Source organism: Phalaenopsis equestris, unplaced genomic scaffold (genome assembly GCF_001263595.1).
Source record: "Phalaenopsis equestris unplaced genomic scaffold, ASM126359v1 Scaffold000552, whole genome shotgun sequence".
NCBI lineage: Eukaryota > Viridiplantae > Streptophyta > Magnoliopsida > Asparagales > Orchidaceae > Phalaenopsis > Phalaenopsis equestris.
The window spans coordinates 1576289-1595127 of record NW_018164992.1 but is presented as its reverse complement, the minus strand read 5'-3'; the positions used below and the strand labels follow the sequence as shown (position 1 = coordinate 1595127).

Here is an 18839-nt window from a genome sequence, read left to right as displayed (position 1 = left end):
GGGGAGGGGGGGCATTTACATTTCACTTCACATCAAAAACACCACTATCAAACAGTGAAATACTCATTTTTATGCAAGGGAAAGATGGTTTGTATGTAATAATTGAAGTTTAGGCGTTAGGGATGTTCATGCATAAGAATTGGGTGGTATGTACGTAACTTTTCCTTTTCTTTTGTGATGATTACACGAAATTCATATGTATTTACCGATCTCACCCAGAACTTTGATATTTTCCTGCATGTCACTTTACACGTGCATGAAAAGATGGATTTGATTCAATGATTTGTGAACCTTGATAATTAGTGGTTGTTTTGATAAATTTGATGTGATAGGAAACAATTGAGTGGCATGCAGGTAAATGTAACAGAAAATAATACCACGGACCCTAGGTTCTAATCTTGAAATCTTGAAATCTTCCTTTGTTGATTAATGTTGGTATTAGCTCTAAACCTCTAACCTTCGAATAAATAGCACAAACCATTTGATATCTAGATTAATTAAATGGGGAATTTACATACATACTGCCGAATTCCTATGCATTTAGCATATTTGGGTGTGAGATAAATGCCTCGTTATCATTTTACTAATATATATATATATATATATGAATTTTAGAATTTCATGATGCACATGAATTTGAAGGTGATTATACCTTTAATAAAATACTGGGAAGAAAGAATAACAAACCCGCTTTGTTTCTCACTAATGAGGAAACAAGTATATTGGCTTCAGCATGTAGATATACTCTTGTTGGGAAATTTCCGTATGGAAATCCCAGGCTTGAGATTATTAGAAAGCATTTTGATTCTCTTAAGCTTACAGGGAGTTGGAAAGTTGGTTCGCTAGATGGCCGTCACGTTCTCATTCAACTCTCAAATGACGCAAATTATACCCAACTCTTTGCTCAAAAAGTTCTCAAAATCTATTATCGCTTTATGAAAATTCTGAAATGGATAGTGGATTTTGATCCTAAATTGAAATCTCCTATTATCCCGATTTGGGTTAATTTTCCAGGGCTCAAAGTGCATCTCTTCAATTATGAAACCCTTTATACATTGGCAACTGCTTTTGGAAAACCGCTGAGGGTCGATACTCCCACGCTTGATACAACCAGGCTATATGAAGCTTGTGTGCTTGTAGAGCGCGACATCACTCAACCCTTTCCAGGGGAGATTTGAATTGCCTCCCCTCATCAAGATTATTGGCATATGATTGTGATGGGTGTTGGCATCAGTTTTTGGATGTCATGAGTGTCGACAAATTTTATACGTCGCGCCACGCACGAAGTTGGCTCGAACTGACCCGATCACCAGCGAACTCGTTCAAATGGCCCTGGATGACGAAACAGACCGCGCCGATATATCCGGAACATCAAATTTAGTCAAGAATGATGCCCACTTCGCTGCGAGGAAATATCCGAGTTAAAATGCGAGAGAGATATATTATAATATTATGATATAGTAAAAAATATATATACATTTCCACGTGGCAGCTCACGCTCTCTCTCCCCCTATTCTTTTTTTATTTGCTTCTCACCCACGCACGAAACAAAAGAAAAAGAAAAAAAAGGAGATGATCCCATACTTTTTTTTAAACATATAAAATTATTAAAAATATGATATCTATCCTATCTTTTTACAATAGCAACGCGTCTCTTCGCCCAAGGATCGCGTCTCCTCCCTCTCCAAAGCTCCCATTCGCGACACCGCTGGGCTGGACTAGATCTTTTCGCGAACCGCTCGCTCCTCCTCCGGATCGCGACAGCAAGGCTCGCGAACTCCCGCTCCTCTCCTCCCCATTCACGATACTCCTCCCGCTCCTCTCCTCCGTCGCCGGCGCCGGCCACCGATCTTTCTTCTTCCTCTTCTTTTTCTCCTGCTTCTTCTTCTTCTTCTTCTTCTATTTCTTCTCTTATTTCTTCTTCCTCTTCTTCTTCTCATGCTTCTTCTTATTCTTCTTCTTCTTCTTCTATTTCTTCTTCTTCTTCTTCTTCTTCTTCTTCTTCTTCTGTTTCTCGGCCAACCCCGCCAACCTCGACGGTCTTCCTTCATCTCGTCGGCTTCTGCCTTGCCGGTGTTGTATTTTTCGCCGGACCAAAACGGTGAAGAAAGACTTCAATTTTTTGGGGTTTTCTCCAACGTCTTCTCCGATTTCCGCATTCACCGCCGATAAACTAGTTCACCGCCGATAAATTTACATCTGTCACCTCGCCGGACAACGAACGTCAACATCTTTCGGGAGGTACGAAGGACTCTCATTTTTACTCATTTTTACGTGCAAGTTCCCGCCGGACTTATTTAGGCCTCGTGTAAACCATGCGAAGGCATAACTCTTCTTTCTCTTCGCATTTTACTCCATAGTCGACCTTAGGTTGTGTATGTGATAGGTGTGTGGGTTCGATCGCCCACACGGGGTGTGTGCGCCAGCGTAAGCCGGCGCGGCGGCACGCCTATGTGATTGATAGATTGTGTTTCTAGAGGTGACTTATTGGATAGGATTCAGGATAGGATCCCCTCGCGCAACTAATTTTCCTACGATAGCCGAGTGAATCATATTTGACTCATATTTGACTGTTAGCCATAGCACAAAAATCCTAGAGGTTGGAGCTCCCTTTGCTCTCCTTTACTTTGATAGTCCCGATCTTTTAGAAAGATCGAAAAGTAGATCAAAAGGAAAGATCGAAAAGTAGATCTTTGCAAAATGAGAAAATGTGAGTCATTAGCTCATTTTGCAAAGCTCGAATGCGTCGTGAAATCGGGAAGAGTGTTGTCACTAGCACGTTTCATGACGAGATGAAGAACTTCCCCCTTTGGAGATCCAGAAAGAAGTTCCCCTACTTGTCTCACCAAAGCAAAGGCAGCAATTACCATCTTTTTATATATTGACGCTAAGTTCTCCGATAAGGTCGTTAGCACGAGAATGGCTCCCTATCACATATTTATGTTTGCATGTTGCATTTTGTATGTCACCTCACTTCACTTCGCTTTGTTCGTTCGATCGCCTCGGCCCGACGAGCACCTCACTTCACTTCGTCCGGCCGCTCTGGCCCGGTGAGCACTTCATTTCATTTTAATTGGCTTCCCTGAGTCGGTTGATACAGCACTTTGGTTTGATTGGATTACTCGACCCAGTCGACCAATTACTTGCACCACCATATTGTCTTGCATGCGTTTGCATTTTTGTATGTTGTAGCGCATATGCATGATTATATTATTGCATCTATATGTTTGCATGATCATGATAGATATTGTCTACTTGAGTTGCATTCTTTCGGGTCACTGTCTTGCCGGTATACCCTCCTGTTCCCGCCCCCCTGCCGCTACGGCATGCCTACCTCCGGGTCACTGCCTCGCCGGTATACCATCTTTTCGGAGGCCCCTGCCACTACGGCATGCCTACTTTCGGGTCACTCTTACCGGCATACCCTCTTTTCGGGCCGCTGCCGCAACGGCATGCTCATCTTCTTAGGGCCACTACCACAACGGTATGTTCATCTTTGTTTTATTGTCTTATCAGCATACCTCCTAGGGTCGCTACTGCGGTCGCTGCCACCACGGCATGCCCATCTTTTTGGGGTCACTACCACTACGGTATGCCCATTTCTACGAGTCACAACCTTCATGGCATATTTTTTATTACTATTTATATGTTTTGATTTGCCTGCATTAGCATTTGTATTTGCATGTTTGCAATTTGCATGTTTGCATGGATTTAGGAGAGTGACTCTCGTGTTGGTCGCGATGCCTTAACGAGCATTGCTTGCTGGGTCAGTCGCGGCATTGCTTCGAGCATTGCTTGCTGGGTCAATCCCAATGAGCAATGCAAGTTAAGTCATCGGGACTGACATGAGTATGACTATGCTAAAAATCCAATGAATTTAACTAGTGGCATTCCCTTTTGTGACACTTTAGATTTTTTTTGGATCCTTAGGATGGGGCCAGTAAAGTGACCCCGTCAAAGTCATACCATACCAAAACTTATTCCACACTTAGATACTATGCTGATGTACTTTTCGTTAGATGGTGTGTTAGGCTAGGATTTAGGGTGCTAGGTAGTCTTTTTGATATCCGGCTATTGTTCTCTGCTGGATTGGTTGCCCTAGCCAGATATCTTTCTTTTGCATTATGCATGTGATGTAACTGTATTTTGCAAATGTATGGTAGTGTTTTAGGATGTTTTTCTGCAAGGAGTCGTGTCTATTTTCATACACACACGTAAGTACCGCTATGGGGGGAGCGAGTAATGATTTCTGACCCTTTTGTTTGCAGGTGCTATTAGCTCCCCCCACTTTTAAGGCATGGCTCATGATACGTTATGTGCATGTGAGTTTTCCGCCGACTCTTGTTTTCATGTAGGATTGAGTCTTTTTCTTTTCTCTATGTATTTTTTTAGAGTCTAGGAGAGTTCTGTAGCATAAATAAGATACGGGCACGTGTTCCGAGACGTTAGCACGGGAACCACGTGGAGAGGACCAGGAGCAGATGCTCGTGCCCCGTATCTTAATTCTGCATTTTTTATTGATGTATAGAATTAGGACCGGGCATGTATATGCGGAGTCCGGCCGCCCTTTTTTTTCTTTTCTGGGATATGTTGCCGACCCAGCGGCACCGGCCTGGTTATTTGACTTGCTTTGTTTTTTTTTTTGCATCATGTTGTATGTCTGCACTTGCATGTGTTTTTCTTGTTTTTTTTCTGTGTTTTATCTGGGATTTCACGATACAACATAGGCTCATTAAGGACCCTAAAATTTTAATTTTCTACAAAATTCTAAATAAAATATTCAAGATAATTAAAATTTACGATTAAATTATTCAGGATTTAAAAATTACAATATTTACTTTCTTGCATATATTAATAGGACATCTACAATACTTATGATCATTCTAGATAACTGCATTCATGTTTGCATGTCCCGATGAGCCCCCGTACTTTTCCAACCTGACTGACCCAGCATACATTCATATAGGTGGTTGTTGGTGTTAGAAGGCTCCCTGACCCGGACGGGGTGTAAGTCCTTTTGTTGGAGTGTTTACAGCTTTGTAGCTGAACCTCCGCTTTCTCTTGTTTCCGGAGGCATCCTTATCATTTCGGCAGGTATAAGTCCCACCTCTTGTAGCTCCAGTTTACAGTCATAGAATAGAGTTTACTTCCTTTGACCTTAGGGCTACCGAGGTTCCCGTGGATGATGCAATTCACGGATTGCTGACCGGGGATCTCAGGTTATGTTGGGTCGACTACCTTCACGACCAGGTAGACTTAGGGTCCTAGTGGTTTGGGATGACGGGTCTGTGGTACCCGACCTGACTACCTCTACCTCCTAGGATTACTTTTCCCTGCCTTTTGACTACCTTTGTTGAGTCATTTCTGCTCCTTTGACTTCGTTGGTGTCACTTTGACGGCCCGATGCCGATAAGTTGTCGCATGTTCGGGATACGACGATTTGTCCTCTGCCCTTACGGTCTGGATGTGCTATGACGTATTTGGATACCCCTGTTGAAGTGATTTATGGTTATTTCGTAGGTTTCGTGAGTTGAGAAGCCGCTACCCATTTGGCGTGGGAGATTCACTTTTCGCCCAATGGTGCAGCGTGAACTTCAAAGCATCGAGACTGTTCCATATGAAATAATCACCTTTTGATAACTTATACCCCATGTTCATAATGATAAAACGAAACTCCTTCCATCGAGAGTCTTCTTGGGTACCTCCCGAGATGTGATTAAACAGTAGGAATACGTTCCTTTGGGATACTTTTGATCCCAGAACAAAAATGTTATTTTTGGTTCTCTGGTTACGGGTAGTTAATATAAAAATTTTACTCGTGGATGTTTTTCCGAGGTACTTCAATCCGATTCTGTTTAGATGTATACTCTCGACCCATCACACGAGAATTATCCCTATATAAGTCTTCTGTTTCTTTTCTTTTTTTGATTTGTTTGTCTATTTGTTGTAGTACGTTAGTTCACTATTCGATTCTTCTCCTTTTTGAGTCATTCATTTGGTTCGAGAGGGAGACTTACTCGAATAGGAAAATTATACGGCGACATACAAAAAGACAAATTGTCGACTCTGAGATCTAAAAAGAGCCAAAAGAGAAAAACAATGGGACCTCATCCCCAATACTGCTCTCACTGTGGAATGTTTGTTCATAACTCTTCATCATGTTATCGGTTGCATCCACATCTTCGATCGGCTATAGCCCCACCTCCTGTTTCTCAGCACATTTCTGCGGAGGTTATACCTTCTTCCTCATTGCCTGTGATACCTATTGCTATGCCCATTGCGGATACGGTGCAAAATGGTTTGTCTATTGATATTGTTTCGAAAAATGTTGATAAGGGTCGTTTGTTGGAGGAGAGTCAGGTGGTTGCCCCTGAAAGGCAGGACGAGGTCACCGCCCCTTCTTCTATTGGAGTGGACATACTATCCTCTCAGACTCTACCTTCCGTGGAGGGTGCTCAAGCTCCCCTCTATGAGGTGATTGAAGACAGGGATGAAACGAACATTCACATTCAGATAACGGAAAAGGTGTCTCCTAATACTAATGAGGAAGATTTAGAGTCAAACACAAATCATCTTACTGTTATTAATCAGTTGGTAGAACTACTTGTTGAGAGGACGGGTGCTTCCCAAGTTTTGGAAGACTATCCTACACAAACTCAGGAACTTATCGTTACAACTGTCTTTCCTTCTACGTATCAGACTGAACAGTCTTCAAAAGAAGAATGACAAGTTTACACTTCTCGGCGAAGGAAGAAGGCTGGGGACACTGTTCAGCTTGGAAACTTAATGGATGATACATTTGTCACTCCTGGCAATGGAACAACACCTCAGAGTTTGTTATCTGGATCTGCTCCAAGAACTAGAGGAAGAGGCAGGTCTAAATTAACTCGTCCATAGACATTTGTTTTTGCATGTTTTTTTTTTTGAGTCTATTGTATCTTTTTGTTGGGATATCTTTGTACCATGTAACATACGAGTAGGGCATCATCTACTGGTCCCTCTCATACAACTTTTTGTATCTTTTTTTTTATTTCAATATAATCAGCCCTAAGGTTTCCATAATATATATATATATATATATGAATTTTAACTTTTTATACTTTCTAGGAATGATTAATACAATAATGGCTATTAAAAGTGCCTCTAGCAATCCCATAGAGAACGAGACAAAGCATTCATGGACATATGTCACCAAATTAAAAAATTTGTGATCAATCGGAGCAAAAGACAATATAGAATTTCAATGTCATTTTTGTCAAGAAAAATTAAGAGAAGATATTCTAGGAGTAGGGTACACTTGGTTCGACAATCTAGAGTTGGTATTTGAGTATCTTGTAAAGAAACTTCAACACAAATTCAAAAAATGCAAAAGTTGGATACTGATGCAGAGAAGAAAAAGATGAATATTGCATTTAAGAAATTTCCACTTATTCCGAGCAAAGTCATTCTAATCAATTGTGAAGCTCTCAGTCAAGTGGGCACCTATTTAGAGAAGAAGGTTATGATTATGATCATAAGAAAAAAAAATGTCGGGCAAGAGTGTTATTGAAAGAGCATTTAATTTGCAAGTATGAGATCAATTACATGAAAATCACTCGAATGTTTTATTATGCATCTCTTCCATTTCTTTTAACAAGAAATTCATATTATTTTAGGGTCTATTTGAGTAGTTACAACTTATTTAAATGTTGTTACGCAGCAGTAGTGGCATCAAGTTGTTGCACAAAAGGTGTTGCAGATAAACTGATTGTTTGTTTTTTGCAGTTTTGAAACAATTGTGTTGCAGATGTTTCTTATTAAATGACATTTTTAACCCCATACTATAGTATTGTTTATAATAAAATGTTCATACTAACACATTTCATACTTGAAAGCAAACATTCAATTCGAACATTACAAAATAAAAATATACCTCACTAAACAGTAAGTAGCACGACAATCAAAATTTAAAAAAAAAAGACTATCAAAATTAAAAGAACCCTTACACCACTACTTTCACACTACACATCACCACCTCCATGCTACATAAATCTCCTATACCACGACCTCTACACCACACAACTCTCGTATACCACACACCAACACATCCACATACCACCACCTCCACCAATTTCGGGCAACAACAACCGAATTTCAGGCAACAACATCAATTAATTTGCATTTCCAATTAATTTTCAATTGCAATTCCAATTAAGTTCCACATGCAATCACCAGCATCACCAAATTTTGAGCATCAACATCAATCGAATAGAGCAATGAAAAATCAAATTCATCTACCGGATGTAGCGTAAAGAACCCAAATCATCAATCGACAGAGAATCCAAAAATCCCAAAATCCAACATCAACCAAAAACCATCGAACGATAAGAGCATATAAAACCCGGGACACCTAAATATTTGCAAAATCAAAATGCCCGCATAGATAAGGTAGAAAATACCAAAACATAGGGGAGAGAGAGGGACCATCGCACAGATGGCGGAGGGCCAATGATACAAAGCGAGTCAAAGAGCAGAGGAGAGAGGGAAAGCAAGAATGGCAAGCACACTTCAACAACCACCGTAACCAACAGAACAACACCCACCCACTAGAGTCACAGATCAAGGGGGATCGAGAGAGAAAAATTAGGGCAACAATCGTGAAAGAGGGGAGGGCTCGAGCGAGTGGTGTGCAAGAAGCAATAGCGAGGTAAACACGTTAATGAATTGCAGAAATGAGGGCCGCAAGATCGAACCCGAGGCCCGCATTTCATATGAATTATCCAAATAAGCGGCCTCACTGCAATTACCAAACACACAACTCAGCGTTTTCACGCTGCACCACGAGAAATAAGCCGTCCCAAACGGGGCCTTAATGTGTTCTCATATGCAGCTGACAACACAATCATTGGATATATTCTTCTTGGTTATAATCTATTAAGAACAAACTTGCCTTAAAAAGAAAGAGCATGTGTTAAGAGAATGTTTGAGCCTAAAAAAAGTAATTTTGAATGAGAAAGGAATTACCATAATTTGTGATGCTTTGATAAAAGCGCAAAGAAGGTTTCTCACTAATTTCATGAGCGTCACAGAATCTAGATCAATGTTTATTAAAGATATTAACTATGAAGCTCTGCACTGCCAATGAAATTAAAGAAGTAATTGTGCGTTTATGTTCAAATAAAGTGATTCAAGTAATCACTAATAATGCATATGAGTGCAGAGCAACGAGAACATTGATCGAGGCTCAATATCCTTATATTTTTTGGACCCTTGTGTTATTCATACATTGAACATAGCAATGAAAAAAACATGTGCTACAAAGAATATAGAAGGAAATAAGACAATTTATGAGCAATGCAGGAAGATAATTAACAAGATGTTTATAAAAAAAAATATTATGAACCATTCAATGAGATTATTAATCAATGAGTTTGTAAAACTAAACAAGTTGGGCATTGCTGAGACCCGTTTTGCATGAAGGTAATTATGCTTAGGAAATTCAAAGCTATAAAACAAGGTCTACAAATAATGGTAATTAGTGAGCAATGGAATGTATATCGTGAAGATGATATAAACAAGGTAAAATTTGTGAAAGAAAAATCTTAGATAATGTGTGGTGAGAAAAAATTAAATATGTTATTGATTTTACAAAACGTGTGTACGACATGTTGAGATTGGTTGATACAGATAAACATTATCTCCACATTATCTATGATATGTGGAATTCCATGATAAGAAAATGAAAAAGGTATTATATATCGACACGAGGAAAAGAGAGATAATGAAGTCTCCAATTTTTGTAAAGGTGTATATGAGATTTTAGTAGAAAGATGGAACAAAAGCAACCATCTACATTGTTTAGCTCAATCTCTTAATTCAAAGTATTATTTGATTTGATGGTTATTCTTTATTAATCTTATATTAATTTTGTCACTTATAAGTGCATTTTTTATTAGGTATTATAGTCATGCTTGGCTAAATGAAGCTCCAAATCGTGTTGCTCCATATAAGAACATGTAAAAAATTGAAGAAAGTTCAATTATGGATTTAGTGGTGCTTTTGTTGATCATGACCCCATAATTTTTAGAGCTATTATAAATGAAAATGCATGGTGGATGATTTATGGAGCAAGTTCTCCACAACTGCAAAGTTTGGCTTTCAATTTTTTATGCTCAACCGTACTCTTCTTGTTGTGAAAAAAACTAGAGAACATATTCTTTTGTCAATTCACTTAAAGAGAACAAAATTACTCCGTGATGAGATGAAAATTTGGTATTTATTCACACTAATCTTCTTCTTCCGCTAGGAGCCCAAAATATTCTCAAGGGGACACAAAATTATGAGATGTTGGTAAAGATGTCTTGACTACAATAGACGATATTGGAATCATTAAAGTTGTTAATCTTTCTCTTTATGAGCCATGCTTAGAAAGAGTATTTTTCATCGATGAAGGTGAATGTGTCATTGATGAGGGCAATGGAGCTAGCATAAATAATGACGCCACTATTGAATGCATTAACTCAAATTAATGATAATTATGTTGTTATATTTTAACATTTTACTATACTTTGCTTTATTTTATTATGGATGACATTGGTATTAAGTGTTTTGGTAATTTTTTGATATTTTGAATGTAATTGAATATTGCTTCTAAAAACTTTTATGATTATAAAGTTTTCTTAATGATTGCATTTATTGTTTTGTGATGCCTTTATTAAAAAATATTTAAAACAAATATTTATGTTAATAATTTATTAAATATTAAAAATGTGTTTGTGTCGTATTGTATCCTATTTTTTCTAATTATGTTGTGTCGTTGTATCAAATCGTGTCATATATGCGTCCTTGTGTTTGTGTCATTGCTTCATAGCTTGGCTCATTTAAACCCCTAGGCATACCATTGCCCTACATCATCTTTCCCCCAATGCACAATGCTTCCTATGAGTGTCTCTGAGCTACACCAACCTGCATTTTAAAACAAAGGAGCAAAGTTGTTCAAAACTTCTATTATACACTAAACTTTATATAAACTATATTGGTTAATGCAGCTTAACCAATTCAGTTCTATACAGCTGACCACGCTAAACGATCCACAAATCCCACCGAGCTTCAACGTCCAAAAAGCTCACCAAAAACAAAGGTTTTATCAAGCCTGCTCCATTTTTTCTCTATAAGTTTAGGCAGCGAAGATTGAAGCACATTATAAATCCATCAAAGTTGAAAACAAAGAAGGTGTAATTAAGTCAAGATAAATCATGAGCCTGCTCTGGTTAGCCTTGATAAACAATTCGTGGGTTGAGCTTGATGAGCTAACAATGCAAGCTTGAGCCAAACTCGAATCAACTCATTGGTTTGTGATCTGACCTATTTAAAAAAAAATATGTTGATATGCAAATACACTTTACATATATTTGAATTAAAAATTTTAAGTGCAAATTTATTAAAAGCATTTAAATTTTATATCTCACTTAATTATGTAAAGCGATTTATTATTATGTTTTCAGACATCAGTGTTGGAAAAGAGGAATTTCTGCAACAAGAAAGCATAATAAAAAAACACAGCACAAAGAATGAACAGAGTTCAAATAAAATTAGTAAAGAATACGAATGAACTACCAAATTTTCAAAAATTTAAAAAAAAAAACATTTCATAAAGCTCATGTCCGACAAAGAGCAACTAATGGAGCATACCTTTTTAATCAGGAGAACATGGAAGAAGAAAAGCTGAGCAAGTGGCAGAGTGGAAAGCATTGCAAGGAAGGTGCAAGAAGCCTAACATAAATGACATACCTTATCAATAATCATCATCACATAGTACTCCATAGCATGAAATTGGTAAAACCTAACTTCCAATCATCATGTATGCCATTATCATGGTATAAAAGAGTCCAATTTAGATTTTGTAAGGAAAATTTACATATGTGGCACACAATTCTTATGTATTTGCATATCTCACACCTAAATTTTCATATTTACATACACAGCACTTTGGTATAAATATGAAAGTTTTAAGTGTGAGATAGGTAAAGAAGTGAAAATTGTTGCTCTTAAACCTTAACTAAACCCATATTAAACAGCTTGTGAATTTGGAATAATGAAAAAAGAATTTGCTAACTCACCACGACCACAACAAATGGCACCAGTGAAAAGCTACTTCCCAACTTTGAGACTATATTGACGGAGAACTTCGTTCGTTCAAGAGTACACGAAATCAGCACTGCAATTCCTGTCGACCACTGGAAAACAAGCTGCAAGCCCAAGACCAAGGTACAGAAACCATAGAGACCTGTCAATAAGCAGTCAGAATGAAAAGGACCTGAACGAAAAAAACTGCCTAAATTGCATCGGTATCCAACATATCTGCCATTTTAATTTACTATTGTAGGTCGAAACTTCGAACTCAGGCAAATCAAAATATATTCAACTTCTATAGCTGTGTCGACATAGAAAATGTGTTTAGTTACTGATGCTGATGTATCTAGAAATGGAAGTTGGGAAATTTATGTACATAGCACACAATTCTAATGAATTTACATATCTCACACCTAAACTTCCATATTTACATACTATGGCATACTATGGCGCTTTAAACCTACGCATAAAAATGTGTATTTTACTTCTAAAAAGTGGTAATAGTGTTATATTTTATGTGATGTTAAAAAATGAGTGTTATGTGTGTAAATATGAAAATTTAAATATGGAATATATAAATATATAAAAATTATGTGAAGTGTAGATAAATGCCCCATGAAAGTGATGAAGTTGGAAGATGTATGCTTACCAAGAAAAGTGCTGAGACCATGAGTACGAAGAATCTTCCATAATTTCTTCTTCCAATACAGTTATTTAGCCACTACAAAAGCAAGATGCAAGTAAAAAACGCCGTTGTAATTTTAATATTTAGCCACTACAAGAGCAAGATGCAAGAAAAAAACACAGTTGTAATATTAATAAAGATGATAAGATAAATATGAAAACTACCGATTCCACACATTACTGAAATATCACTGATCTACAAATAATAAGCATTAGGAATAGGAAACTGCAGTCTAGCAAACAACTCCAGCCAAAAAATTAAAAATAAAATAAGATTTACATGCATACCACTCAAGTCTTATGTATTTACATATCTAAAACCTGGACTTTAATTTTCACATATAAGCCACCTTACCCATGCATGAAAAGGTATATTTCACCTTTTAAAGATTAAGATAGTGGTGTATTTTGATATGATATGAAAGATTTGGGTGGTATAAATGTAAAATTTAGGTGTTAAATATATTTAAACATAAGAATTTGGCAGTATTTTTCAAAATGTCCCCAAAAAAACAATAAAAAACAAGTCCATACCCTGCAATGATGGTCAAAACCATCCACACATTTGTCACAAACTCTACAATGCTTGCTGCATTTCGACACCTGCATAAAAAAATAGAAAGATTGCTTCAATACAACTTCCAACACTGATAAAACAAGTTGACATATGATTCGGACACTAACATGGATGCAGTATAAGAATGGCAGATTATGGCAGATTGCAAAAGAAAGTTCATTAAGCACAAATAAATTAAAGAACAACCTCATTATAACAAGCATACAAAATAGAGAGATTTGCAAAGGAAATTCCATTAAGCACAACTAAACTAAAGAACGACCTCATTATAATAACCAATACAGAATAGGAAGATTTGCATGCATACCACTCAATTTTTATGCATTTACATATCTATCACCTAGACTTCAATTTTTACATATATGCAACCTTACCTATGCATAAAAATATGCACTTCATTTTTTAAAAAGTAAAATAGTGGTATTATTAATGTGATATTAAATATTTAAGTGTTATAAATGTAGAAAGTAAAATTTAGATGTTACATACATAAATATATAAGAATTGGGTGGCATGCATGTAAATGCCCCTACAAAATAACACATAAAAGCCGGTGTGCTTCAATATAAGACTTTTAAACATACACGAAGTTTATTGTAATTTATAAGGACTATGTTCTTCCCATTGATATGTTTTTTTTTCTAAAAAATGATAAGGGATCCGTGTTAAAGATTGGCGTCCACGACTCACGAGGGAGGATCCACTTATTTACTAGAGGTGCAAGATTTGTTATTTTCGCTGGTAATGATTGCTTCGAGAAGCGAGAGGCCAAAAGAAACTATTTGGAATATAAATATGTTATAGCTAATATTACAAAGATAAAATTTGTTTTGTGTGAATTTTAGCTTAGTCTCCCTTCTCATTTCAAAAGATTTGCACAAAAATGTGAGCCTCCAATCCCATGCAATAGGAAAACTAACAAAAGACAACAACAACAACAACAAGCCTTCATCCCACTACGCATGGTCAGCTACATGAATCCTTTTTCTCCACTACGTCACATTGAGTGTCATGTTTTCATTTAATTCTAATAGATTAAGATCATTTTTTATACAATATGCCCAAGTCTTTTTAGGGCTACTTCTATCTATCCTAACATAAGTGGAATCTAAAACATCCACTCTCTTAACTGGATCATGAGATAGTCGACATTTAAGGGACCAAGCCATCTAAGACGACTCTCTCTAATCTTGCATGCAACTGGAACTGGAGCTACGCAAACCCTTTCACGGATAGATTTATATATACATGCAAAATAAAAAAATAACATTTAGAGATACATTTAGGAGAATATTATAGCATAAAGAGCAGAAAATTAATGAAAACTGAATTCCTTTGAATTTATGAGCTTTTATGCTGTTCCATAAGGAACAAAGCATAGAAGTTTACATCCTTTAATTTTAATTTTTTTTTACAAGAAGAGTCCAATAATGATGAATATCATGCTGATAGCAAATGACCATCCAAAATGAAAACAAAAAGAAAGATTTTGCATGCATGCCACTTAATTCTCATGTATTTACATGCCCAATACCTCAACGTCAATTTTTACACAAAGTTAAAATGGTGATATTAATTATGTGCTATGAAAAATTTGGGTGGTATAAATATAAAAAGTAAAATTTAGTTGTTGGGCATGTAAATACATTGGAATTGGGTGGTTTGTATGTAAATGCCCCAAATAAAAAAACAATAGCATACCTCTACTTTACATAGACTACAGTAGAACATCCCATCCTCACTGGCTTGTTGCTCCGAAGATTGCCCGTGCTGGCTACATTGCGAAAACAAAGAGCACCAAACAAACAATATCATCAAAACTAGATTATTTCTACATGGATCTCTTATCGTTCCATGCCCATTAGGTGATCCTTCAATGCCATTTATACCAGACCCCTTTGCAGATTTATCCTCGATTGTTTTAGTAAGAGCATCATTAATAGATGGAGTTAATTCACCATCTCTTTCGCATGTCTTCAGTTGGTCATGCATTTCTACTTTTACGATACCACGATACTTGTTAGATTTTAAGACTTCTGGATCACCAGGATCAGTAGCGGTGCACCAAATATACAAGAAGAAGACAGAGGTTATCTGAAGAAAATACAGTGCATGCTTATATTAATACATCAGGACATGCAAAAACACTACAAATTCATTATTCAAGAGGTTCTTTCATTATTCCTATAAAAATTCATTCCATGTAGTTGCTTCTAACTTCCATTACACTAATTTTAACAATATGCTTCAATAAAAATTAGGAAGACTTGCCACTCAATTCCTATGTATTTACATACCTAACACCGAAATTAAAATTTTTACATGTATACCACCTTTCTTATACATAAAAAGGTGTACTTTATCATTTAAAGTTAAAATGGTGGTACTTGTGATGTGATATGAAATATTTGGGTGGTAGAAATGTAAAAAGCAAAATATAGGTGTTACATATGTAAATACATAGCAATCAGGTGTATGTCTGTAAATGCCCCTAAAAAATTATTACATACAGTGGTAAAATTAATGCCTAAATTGTAATGTAGATGTAAAATGCCCAAAAATGGAGCTCCGATAACCTTTTTGTAAGTAAAATTTGTCCCCAATTCGCACTAAATTTCAGAAAACTGGATTAAATTCATGCCAAATATAGTTTTAGGTTGTAACTTTTCCACATCAACATTGCTATTTTAGTTAAGTAACTCGTATTAGATTACAAATGGCATTAATGATTTAAACAAAAGCTACATAAATGTTCGACAAAAACATCGAAATCTCGTTTCTAAGCGATTTCAGTTAGAAACCCTAACCAGAAGAAACAGAAAACAGCAATGAAGAAATCACTCACAAGCGGAGTATAAATCCCTACAGCCAAATACTGGAACGCCTTCTTCCCGACGAAAGGGGCAAAGAACACATAGAAAGCAAAACCTAAAGCCAAGAAAACAGAAATGGCGACCACCTGCATCAAAGATTATGATAAAAAGAGAGCTCTCCAGTCATCGTCCGAATAACAAACAAACGAGAAGGTGAAACAGAGAGAGGAAATGCGAACCTGAAGAGGATGGTAAGGAAGCTGCCATCCATGCTTCCTCATTTCAAGAAAAGGCTCAAAATGAAGAGGAATCGAGCATCACAAAAGCCGCAAATCAACTCAATCTTTCCCTCTTCTCTCAAAGCCACAATGTTGGGAAGAATGTCCTCCCTCTCCCTCTTCCTCCTCTCTCTCTAAAACTTTTTCTCAGTGAACCAGACATGTGATACTGTGACCAGTTGCCTGAGGGAGAAGTTGGAAGGGGATAGCTGAGCTGTGCCTTCTTGCTTTCTTTTTTAATACTTTTATTATTTATTAATTAATAAAAGTTTAATAAAAGTAGACCACATAATTTTATGTATTTATATATTGAGCCTTAATTTTTACATTATATTTGTTTTATTATTAGATATGATAACTAAATTATTATTATTATTTTCTTAATTTCATATTAAAAATCAATTTCTTACAATAAAAATTAAGAATAATTACATAAATATTTTGAACTAAAGAATAGACCTATTTATGAGGTTATATATAGCATCCTCACTCCAAATATTATATATATATATAATATTTGGAGTGAGGATGCTATATATATATATATATATATATAATGTCAAGTGGTGTGTATCCAGGTGTGTTAAGATCCCTCAGGTTGAGAGTTTGAATCCCCCTCTAGCAATTTGAACCTTACGAAATGCGGTGCTCAAATTGTTAAGCACATTAAGAATGATTGGAATCTCTTATGATAGCCTCTTCTCTCTCTCTCTCATGTGAAAAAGTATATTTTTGTCTTAATATGCAAATACATAGAAATCAGATGGTATGTATGTAAATGGCTATTAAAATTATTGGAAATTTATATATATAATACATGCCATAGTTTTTTAAAAAAAACTGTCGGTTATACAGCTATTTTTTTATTTATTTATTTTTCATATCACTATCACACAATTATTCGCCTTCTAGCTTTTGACAATTTTTTTCAAAAATATTTTCTTAATAATTTAAATGGAATTATGCTCGCGATTTGTAGATTTATCAAATTAGTCTCCGACTATTTTAAAATTGAGCTTTAGTGATCCTCTTAATTCAAAGAGTCTCTTGACTATTTTGACATTTTTATAAATTTTACAGTTAAAAAATCTCATTAAAATCGGCTGAAATTATTTTGACGCTTCTATAAATTATATATTTTAAAAAATATCAATATTTTGTCACTTTATTCTACCCAAAATATATACAAATGCTTTGAAAATGGCAACACCAAAACTTTCAATCATTAAAAGTAATTTGAAAGAATAGATTAAGGTTTATTTACCTAATAAGCCTAAACTTGATATAAAGTGCAATTACATACAAATTATCACAATTATTATTATTTACAAATCAACCACCATCTTCATCCTTTTGCAACACGTATTTTTTCATTTTTTATCAAATTTTTAATAATTTAATCACGCACATATAAAAATCACTAAGATTATTAATTTATATATATTAATATTGTGAATGATTTATATGTAATTATCCAATTTATTGGTTGTATCTTTTCTCAAATTTTATTTCATAGTTTATAGATATTATAGACTTGCAGAGGACCGTCTGTTTGCAGGTGAGCAGACATTTATAGCGTGAAAAAAGATTCTCCTGCATGGAAAAAGCTGCTTAGTCAACAACTTTAAATAAATCAAAATCAGAAAAAAAAAAAAAAAAACACATTCGACATTCAAATTAGGTGTTATTGTGTGTTATTCAAATATTATTGATGTATTACTGTGTTATTATAATACTGAAAATATTTTCATAATATAATAACACCAGAATAACAACAATAAATAAATAACGCCGGGCCGATTTTTTTTTTGTACATTCACGTGGCATGATTTTATTGAGCTCCGCACGAAACTCTGAGTGCGGAATCAAATTAGAAGAGTCCATGTATGTTTAGTCTGTTTCAAATTTCATATTTTTTCTTCATTGATGTTCTCTACATTTCCCTCGTTATTATTTGATAAAAACTACAACTTTTAAAAGCTCCAACCATCATCATAATTAGATATATATTTAAAATTTAATATTTGTTACAAGTCAAAAGATCTTCTTAAATTACAATAGAAATTGCTCAATGCAATATTCAATTTAGCCCAACACAATATTTTTAATTGAGTTATGTCTTGTAATCTTATCTATTTCAAATTTTTATGTGTATTATTTTCATTATGATGATAAAAAAACTCCCTATTATATGTAACAGCTATATAGCGACATAAATATCACCTTACTTTTATGTATTTACATATCTAACACCTAAACTCACTTTTTTAAATTTATACCCGCAAACCTTTAATATGATATCAACAATATTATTATTTTAATTTTAAAAAATAAAATATATTTTTTCCTGCATATTATATATATATATATATATAT

The 18839-nt window shown here is 35.5% G+C and overlaps 1 protein-coding gene across 1 annotated transcript in view; it reads right to left on the bottom strand.

The window, feature by feature from the left end:
- LOC110029152 (probable protein S-acyltransferase 22) overlaps nucleotides 1-16661 on the bottom strand; it is a 31462-nt gene extending 14801 nt beyond the window's left edge. Inside the window, exons 1-7 of the mRNA XM_020731309.1 lie at nucleotides 16425-16661; nucleotides 16218-16331; nucleotides 15074-15466; nucleotides 13330-13398; nucleotides 12761-12832; nucleotides 12099-12227; nucleotides 11671-11751 (exon numbers count right to left, since the gene is read on the bottom strand). Of these exons, the coding sequence (XP_020586968.1) occupies nucleotides 11671-11751; nucleotides 12099-12227; nucleotides 12761-12832; nucleotides 13330-13398; nucleotides 15074-15466; nucleotides 16218-16331; nucleotides 16425-16466 (900 nt within the window). The 5' untranslated portion in view covers nucleotides 16467-16661. The remainder of the gene's footprint in view (nucleotides 1-11670; nucleotides 11752-12098; nucleotides 12228-12760; nucleotides 12833-13329; nucleotides 13399-15073; nucleotides 15467-16217; nucleotides 16332-16424) is intronic.
- Between the last annotated feature and the right edge of the window lie 2178 nt (nucleotides 16662-18839).